This window comes from Oncorhynchus keta, unplaced genomic scaffold (genome assembly GCF_023373465.1).
Source record: "Oncorhynchus keta strain PuntledgeMale-10-30-2019 unplaced genomic scaffold, Oket_V2 Un_scaffold_21901_pilon_pilon, whole genome shotgun sequence".
Classification (NCBI taxonomy): domain Eukaryota; kingdom Metazoa; phylum Chordata; class Actinopteri; order Salmoniformes; family Salmonidae; genus Oncorhynchus; species Oncorhynchus keta.
Window position 1 is genome coordinate 544,911 of NW_026290866.1, and position 10,090 is coordinate 555,000.

Genomic DNA, 10,090 nt, shown 5'->3' on the forward strand with positions numbered 1-10,090 from the left:
TTATTGTAACACTGTAGAGATGGAGTCTGGTATCTTACCCTCTTATTGTAACACTGTAGAGATGGAGTCTGGTATCTTACCCTCTTCTCTTATTGTAACACTGTAGAGATGGAGTCTGGTATCTTACCCTCTTCTCTTATTGTAACACTGTAGAGATGGAGGTATCTTACCCTCTTCTCTTATTGTAACACTGTAGAGATGGAGTCTGGTATCTTACCCTCTTCTCTTATTGTAACACTGTAGAGATGGAGTCTGGTATCTTACCCTCTTCTCTTATTGTAACACTGTAGAGATGGAGTCTGGTATCTTACCCTCTTCTCTTATTGTAACACTGTAGAGATGGAGAGTATCTTACCCTCTTCTCTTATTGTAACACTGTAGAGATGGAGTCTGGTATCTTACCCTCTTCTCTTATTGTAACACTGTAGAGATGGAGTCTGGTATCTTACCCTCTTCTCTTATTGTAACACTGTAGAGATGGAGTCTGGTATCTTACCCTCTTCTCTTATTGTAACACTGTAGAGATGGAGTCTGGTATCTTACCCTCTTCTCTTATTGTAACACTGTAGAGATGGAGTCTGGTATCTTACCCTCTTCTCTTATTGTAACACTGTAGAGATGGAGTCTGGTATCTTACCCTCTTCTCTTATTGTAACACTGTAGAGATGGAGTCTGGTATCTTACCCTCTTCTCTTATTGTAACACTGTAGAGATGGAGTCTGGTATCTTACCCTCTTCTCTTATTGTAACACTGTAGAGATGGAGTCTGGTATCTTACCCTCTACATAGAGCCATGCCTGATGCCAGTCCTGCCATTTCTGGTTGATGGCCTCACACTCGTACCCTGCTGAGTCTTCATACTGGACGTTGTAGAGGTGGAGCAGCGCTCCAGACATGCTGACCTGAGCGCTGGCAGGCAGGTCGGTAGCACCTATCTTCCTCCAGACGATATGAGGGGCCGGACTGGACGCAAAGACAACAAGAGAAGAAGGAACTAACTAAGCACGATTATGTCTCAAATGGCAGGCCTCGTGTCTTATGAAGGCTTAATGAATCCTCCATAAGCCCTTTATAAGGCATACATAACTGTTTCACAAAATATGTGTAAGCAAATGGATGCCATCTTCTCTAGTTACAGTGTGACAAGTGAACACAAGTCCCCAAAGTCTTTGTGTTTGTTTCATCAGTAGCTAAATATCTGTCATTTCCATATTCTGACTCACTTTCCCAGAGCGAAGCACTCCAGTGTGACGTTGTAGTTGAGCATGGCTGTGGTGTCAGGGAACTTCACTACGAGGTCGGCCTTGTATCTCTTCTCTGGGGCTGTGGGGATGAAAGGGTCATAGGTCAACACTATGGAGTTGCCCAAAAGACATTGATGTATGGTCAGTTTTTGTGGGTTTTTTCCAGACTAATTTTAAGGGAGAGATTTCGCAGAGTGTAACATGATCCCAGATCTGTGGCTAGGATGCACCTCTACCTAGACACTGATCTAAGGTCAGTTTTGTGTCTTTCCATCTAAAGAAACATCTTAGATTTTGGGGAGGGTTTAAGCTGATCCTAGATCTGGGCCTAGGTGTAACATCTACCCGGAGCTGAAGACAAGGCAAAGACAATGGTCAAAAGTAGCGCACTATATAGGTAACACAGCTATAAACTAGTGTACTATATACTGTAGGTAACACAGCTATAAACTAGTGTACTATATACTGTAGGTAACACAGCTATAAACTAGTGTACTATATACTGTAGGTAACACAGCTATAAACTAGTGTACTATATACTGTAGGTAACACAGCTATAAACTAGTGTACTATACAGGTAACACAGCTATAGGCTAGTGTACTATACAGGTAACACAGCTATAGACTAGTGTACTATACAGGTAACACAGCTATAAACTAGTGTACTATATACTGTAGGTAACACAGCTATAAACTAGTGTACTATATACTGTAGGTAACACAGCTATAAACTAGTGTACTATATACTGTAGGTAACACAGCTATAAACTAGTGTACTATATACTGTAGGTAACACAGCTATAAACTAGTGTACTATATAGGTAACACAGCTATAAACTAGTGTACTATATACTGTAGGTAACACAGCTATAGACTAGTGTACTATATAGGTAACACAGCTATAAACTAGTGTACTATACAGGTAACAGAGCAATAAACTAGTGTACTATATAGGTAACACAGCTATAATCTAGTGTACTATATACTGTAGGTAACACAGCTATAAAATAGTGTACTATACAGGTAACACAGCTATAAACTAGTGTACTATATACTGTAGGTAACACAGCTATAAACTAGTGTACTATACACTGTAGGTAACACAGCTATAAACTAGTGTACTATACAGGTAACACAGCTATAAACTAGTGTACTATATACTGTAGGTAACACAGCTATAAACTAGTGTACTATACAGGTAACACAGCTATAAACTAGTGTACTATATACTGTAGGTAACACAGCTATAAACTAGTGTACTATACAGGTAACACAGCAATAAACTAGTGTACTATATACTGTAGGTAACACAGCTATAAGCTAGTGTACTATATACTGTAGGTAACACAGCTATAAACTAGTGTACTATACAGGTAACACAGCTATAAACTAGTGTACTATATACTGTAGGTAACACAGCTATAAACTAGTGTACTATATACTGTAGGTAACACAGCTATAAACTAGTGTACTATACAGGTAACACAGCTATAAACTAGTGTACTATATACTGTAGGTAACATAGCTATAAACTAGTGTACTATATAGGTAACACAGCTATAAACTAGTGTACTATACAGGTAACACAGCAATAAACTAGTGTACTATATACTGTAGGTAACACAGCTATAAACTAGTGTACTATATACTGTAGGTAACACAGCTATAAACTAGTGTACTATATACTGTAGGTAACACAGCTATAAACTAGTGTACTATATACTGTAGGTAACACAGCTATAAACTAGTGTACTATATACTGTAGGTAACACAGCTATAAACTAGTGTACTATATACTGTAGGTAACACAGCTATAAACTAGTGTACTATATACTGTAGGTAACACAGCTATAAACTAGTGTACTATATAGGTAACACAGCTATAAACTAGTGTACTATATACTGTAGGTAACACAGCTATAAACTAGTGTACTATATACTGTAGGTAACACAGCTATAAACTAGTGTACTATACAGGTAACACAGCTATAAACTAGTGTACTATATACTGTAGGTAACATAGCTATAAACTAGTGTACTATATAGGTAACACAGCTATAAACTAGTGCACTATACAGGTAACACAGCAATAAACTAGTGTACTATATACTGTAGATAACACAGCTATAAGCTAGTGTACTATATACTGTAGGTAACACAGCTATAAACTAGTGTACTATATACTGTAGGTTAACATAGCTATAAACTAGTGTACTATAAAGGTAACACAGCTATATACTAGTGTACTATATACTGTAGGTAACACAGCTATAAAATAGTGTACTATACAGGTAACACAGCTATAAACTAGTGTACTATATACTGTAGGTAACACAGCTATAAACTAGTGTACTATACAGGTAACACAGCTATAAACTAGTTTACTATATAGGTAACACAGCTATAAACTAGTGTACTATATACTGTAGGTAACACAGCTATAAACTAGTGTACTATATAGGTAACACAGCTATAAACTAGTGCACTATACAGGTAACACAGCAATAAACTAGTGTACTATATACTGTAGATAACACAGCTATAAACTAGTGTACTATATACTGTAGGTAACACAGCTATAAACTAGTGTACTATACAGGTAACACAGCTATAAACTAGTGTACTATATACTGTAGGTAACACAGCTATAAACTAGTGTACTATACAGGTAACACAGCTATAAACTAGTTTACTATATAGGTAACACAGCTATAAACTAGTGTACTATATACTGTAGGTAACACAGCTATAAACTAGTGTACTATATAGGTAACACAGCTATAAACTAGTGTACTATATAGGTAACACAGCTATAAACTAGTGTACTATATAGGTAACACAGCTATAAACTAGTTTACTATATACTGTAGGTAACACAGCTATAAACTAGTGTACTATATAGGTAACACAGCTATAAACTAGTGTACTATACAGGTAACACAGCTATAAACTAGTGTACTATATAGGTAACACAGCTATAAACTAGTGTACTATATAGGTAACACAGCTATAAACTAGTGTACTATATAGGTAACACAGCTATAAACTAGTTTACTATGTACTGTAGGTAACACAGCTATAAACTAGTGTACTATATAGGTAACACAGCTATAAACTAGTGTACTATATAGGTAACACAGCTATAAACTAGTTTACTATATACTGTTGGTAACACAGCTATAAACTAGTGTACTATATACTGTAGGTAACACAGCTATAAACTAGTGTACTATATAGGTAACACAGCTATAAACTAGTGTACTATATAGGTAACACAGCTATAAACTAGTGTACTATATAGGTAACACAGCTATAAACTAGTGTACTATATAGGTAACACAGCTATAAACTAGTGTACTATATAGGTAACACAGCTATAAACTAGTGTACTATATACACAGCTGTACATTTCAATGTAACACAGCTATAAACTAGTGTACTATATGGCTGCAAAGGTAACAAAACAGCTATAAACTAGATCTTCACTCTGTTACTATAATCTTAATGGTAAACAGTCGTCTATAAACTAACACAGATAGGTGTACTATATACTGTAGGTAACACAGCGAGGACATAAACAAACTGCAAAAATCAGAAACTTTCTGTCCAAAAATGACACTAATATGCTTTTGTCACTTCTAGGGACTACTGCAATGCTCTACAGGATAAACAGCTATAAACTAGTGTACTATACTGCTAGGTAACACAATTTATAAACTCCAGTGTACTATACACTGGCTTCCTGTCAAAGGTAAGGGCTACAGCTAATAAACTAGTGTACTATATTTGGTCCAGCCGTAGGTAACACAGCTATAAACGCAGGCCTCTAATTGTCCCTATTTCTAAGGTAACACAGCTATAAGACTAGTGCCTACTATATAGGTAACACAGCTATAAACTTCAGTGGGTCATATGATTAGTGTAGTCTGGCCCAGGAGTGGGAAGGTAGCTCTATAAACTAGCCTGTCCACTATTCTAGTGTACTCTACCCTGTTAGGTAACACAGCTATAAACTAGTGTACTATATACTGTAGGTAACACAGCTATAAACTAGTACTATACTGTGGTAACATAGCTATAAACTGTGGGCTATACAGGTAACACAGCTATAAACTAGTGTTAGATATACTAGTAGGTAACTGTGCTTTGGCAAAGTGGGTGGGGTTATATCCTTAAACAGCTATAAACTAGTGTACTATATACTGTCAGCCTCCAGTAACACAGCTATAAACTAGTGTACTATATAGGTAATAAACTAGTGTCCTATTCGGTGTCCAGCTATAAACTAGGTACTACTATATGTAACACAGCTATAAACTAGTGTACTATATATCACAGTATAACTGGCCTATACTGTACCATGTAGGACACAGCTGATAAACTAGTGTACTAGTACTGGCCATGCTCCAGCTCCAGTATAAACTGTTCTGCCTTACTATTATACCATGCTGGGTCATTTATAAACATTTGTACATCTTGGCCACGTTCTGTTATAAACTAGTGTACTATATACTGTAGGCACAGCTATAAAGAGGACTAACATATGTAACACAGCTATAAACTAGTGTACTATACAGGTAACACAGCTATAAACTAGTGTACTACTAGTATCAAGGTAACACAGCTGGTATTTAAACATTTAAACATCTTGGTGTTCTGTTATATAGGTACACAGAACAGACTATAAACTAGTTTCTTCCTGTACTATCTAGGTAACACAGCTGTTTGGGGTTTTATACAGCACTATTTGAGTACTATATAGCTATAGGCTATATAAATAAATTTGATTTGATTAGGTAATTTGACAGCGATAAACTAGTGTACTATATAGGTAACACAGCTATAAACTAGTGTACTATATAGGTAACACAGCTATAAACTAGTGTACTATATAGGTAACACAGCTATAAACTAGTGTACTATATAGGTAACACAGCTATAAACTAGTGTACTATATACTGTAGGTAACACAGCTATAAACTAGTGTACTATATAGGTAACACAGCTATAAACTAGTGTACTATATAGGTAACACAGCTATAAACTAGTGTACTATATACTGTAGGTAACACAGCTATAAACTAGTGTACTATATAGGTAACACAGCTATAAACTAGTGTACTATATAGGTAACACAGCTATAAACTAGTGTACTATACAGGTAACACAGCTATAAACTAGTGTACTATATACTGTAGGTAACACAGCTATAAACTAGTGTACTATATAGGTAACACAGCTATAAACTAGTGTACTATATAGGTAACACAGCTATAAACTAGTGTACTATATAGGTAACACAGCTATAAACTAGTGTACTATATAGGTAACACAGCTATAAACTAGTGTACTATATAGGTAACACAGCTATAAACTAGTGTACTATATACTGTAGGTAACACAGCTATAAACTAGTGTACTATATAGGTAACACAGCTATAAACTAGTGTACTATATAGGTAACACAGCTATAAACTAGTGTACTATATACTGTAGGTAACACAGCTATAAACTAGTGTACTATATAGGTAACACAGCTATAAACTAGTGTACTATATAGGTAACACAGCTATAAACTAGTGTACTATATACTGTAGGTAACACAGCTATAAACTAGTGTACTATATAGGTAACACAGCTATAAACTAGTGTACTATATAGGTAACACAGCTATAAACTAGTGTACTATATAGGTAACACAGCTATAAACTAGTGTACTATATACTGTAGGTAACACAGCTATAAACTAGTGTACTATATAGGTAACACAGCTATAAACTAGTGTACTATATAGGTAACACAGCTATAAACTAGTGTACTATATAGGTAACACAGCTATAAACTAGTGTACTATATAGGTAACACAGCTATAAACTAGTGTACTATATAGGTATCACAGCTATAAACTAGTGTACTATACAGGTAACACAGCTATAAACTAGTGTACTATATAGGTAACACAGCTATAAACTAGTGTACTATATAGGTAACACAGCTATAAACTAGTGTACTATATAGGTAACACAGCTATAAACTAGTGTACTATATAGGTAACACAGCTATAAACTAGTGTACTATATAGGTAACACAGCTATAAACTAGTTTACTATATACTGTAGGTAACACAGCTATAAACTAGTGTACTATATAGGTAACACAGCTATAAACTAGTGTACTATATAGGTAACACAGCTATAAACTAGTGTACTATATAGGTAACACAGCTATAAACTAGTGTACTATATAGGTAACACAGCTATAAACTAGTGTACTATATAGGTAACACAGCTATAAACTAGTGTACTATATAGGTAACACAGCTATAAACTAGTGTACTATATAGGTAACACAGCTATAAACTAGTGTACTATATAGGTATCACAGCTACAGGCTACTCACTCTCTTCTGTAGATATGAGAGGGATAAACTTGGAGTAGACTCCCTTGCCAATCTGTGGGTTGAACACATAGCAGGAGTAGTTCCCTGCGTCTGACGCCTCCACCTTGGAGATGTACAGATTCCCGGTGCTCTGAGAGACGAAGCGACGCTTATCCGGGTGGAGGAAGACCGGAAACTCGTTGTATATCCAACGGAACGTCACCTCAGCTGGGATACAGAGCAAAAACACAACTGGTAAGAATGTGGTGGTCGGTTTCCCCTGAATCACCTCTGAGTCTCTACGGGGGTTTAGTTTGTGTACTGTGTAACTCTGAGGTAATGTGAACAACGGTGTTCTGAACAGCCCTTTTCTTCATGAAGTTCTATGACTCAACACTGAATACATTACAAGTCAGAATGTTTATGTTTACATGTGAGTCCTTTAACAGACGCCAGTATCTACAGCCACTTGAAGGTAGTGCATTGATCTTAAAGGTCCAATGTAGACATTTTTATTTCACTATCAAATCAATTCTGGATAACAATTAAGTACGTTCATGTGATTGCTTTCAATTAAAATATTGTTTTAGCAAAGAGCAATTTCTCAAGCAATACTTTTTCTTGGACTGTCTGTGAGTGGTCTGAGTGGGGAGGTGAAAACTGAACATTTGCTGTGATTGGCAGAACATTTCACAGTATTATTCCAACCTCATAGTCTGGAAATATGTATAAGACACAGGAAAATCATGTTTTTGAATGCACTGGGCCTTTAAGATAGCTAGGTGGGTCAACCACATATTACAGTCATAGTAAGTACATTTTTCTTCAATAAAGTAGCTATCAGCAGAGTCAGAGCTAGTAGGAAAAGACAAGTATGACTGTTAGTTTGAGTGATCATGTGTATTCTAGTATGTCTGAGGTACTAACTTGGCCATCATGTGTATTCTAGTATGTCTGAGGTACTAACTTGGCCATCATGTGTATTCTAGTATGTCTGAGGTACTAACTTGGCCATCATGTGTATTCTAGTATGTCTGAGGTACTAATTGGCCATCAGTATGTCTGAGGTACTAACTTGGCCATCATGTGTATTCCAGTATGTCTGAGGTACTAACTTGGCCATCATGTGTATTCATGTGTATTAGTATGTCTGAGGTACTAACTTGGCCATCATGTGTATTCTAGTATGTCTGAGGTACTAACTTGGCCATCATGTGTATTCTAGTATGTCTGAGGTACTAACTTGGCCATCATGTGTATTCTAGTATGTCTGATGTGTATTCTAGTATGTCTGAGGTACTAACTTGGCCATCATGTGTATTCTAGTATGTCTGAGGTACTAACTTGGCCATCATGTGTATTCTAGTATGTCTGTATTCATGTGTATTCTAGTATGTCTGAGGTACTAACTTGGCCATCATGTGTATTCTAGTATGTCTGAGGTACTAACTTGGCCATCATGTGTATTCCAGTATGTCTGAGGTACTAACTTGGCCATCATGTGTATTCTAGTATGTCTGAGGTACTAACTTGGCCATCATGTGTATTCTAGTATGTCTGAGGTACTAACTTGGCCATCATGTGTATTCTAGTATGTCTGAGGTACTAATTTGGCCATCATGTGTATTCTAGTATGTCTGAGGTACTAACTTGGCCATCATGTGTATTCTAGTATGTCTGAGGTACTAACTTGGCCATCGCTTGGGAGGAGCACAGAGCAGCACGGCCCCCTGGCCCTCCTTCACGGTCACAGGGTCTCTCTCTTCATCTGGGAACTCCTCCAGGTCTGGAGATAGAGAAAGATAACGCAGTGGTCAGTTTAACTCTAGCATATAGTTATGATTCCAGGTGTCCACAGACAACACAGCTGTATACCACAGACAGAAGCAATGACTTAGAGACTACACACACGACATGATACTTCCTGTGTTTGTTAGTCAATTCAGTTTCACAAACCATGGGGATGTGAATAAGCAAATCTACTGTGAGAGAGAAATAGAACCTGTTGAACATGAGTCAACCAGTTTCACTCAGATCCAGTACTAGTCTCTCTCAACATGAAATTAGGTCATGGCTCGCGACAATACTCACATCCAAACTTGACCTTGGCCTCCTTGCTGATGACGGTGCCGTACACGTTCTTGGCGACACAGACGTAGGTCCCTGCATGTTTCTTCTCTTCAGGGTTGTTAATGATGAGGTTCCCTCCCACCAGACTGTAGTGTTCATTGGGCAGCTCCAGCAGCTTGATCTCCCAGTTATCACGCCTCCATCTGGGGGGGGGTGATAGAGGAAATTATGGTTGAAATGACTAATTATGTATACATTCCAATCAGAACTGACTAGTCCAAATGCTATAATGTACTGTACATGTGAATTTTCTCTCTTGCTCCCTTTCCCAATTGTATATAATGTAGTCAGGAGTTAGTAACAATGAAGGTCTGTTCCTTAGTTCATTCAGTTGTACA

The 10,090-nt window shown here is 37.0% G+C and overlaps 1 protein-coding gene across 2 annotated transcripts in view; it reads right to left on the reverse strand.

Annotated features, from left to right (window-relative positions):
- The window catches only part of cntn1b (contactin 1b), a 49,889-nt gene that overhangs the window by 22,068 nt on the left and 17,731 nt on the right, over positions 1-10,090 (reverse strand). For both annotated transcript variants that reach the window (XM_052515158.1, XM_052515159.1), the window contains exons 5-9: positions 9,714-9,895; positions 9,313-9,408; positions 7,644-7,850; positions 1,224-1,323; positions 779-963 (exon numbers count right to left, since the gene is read on the reverse strand). In XM_052515158.1, coding sequence (XP_052371118.1) covers positions 779-963; positions 1,224-1,323; positions 7,644-7,850; positions 9,313-9,408; positions 9,714-9,895 — 770 coding nt within the window. The remainder of the gene's footprint in view (positions 1-778; positions 964-1,223; positions 1,324-7,643; positions 7,851-9,312; positions 9,409-9,713; positions 9,896-10,090) is intronic.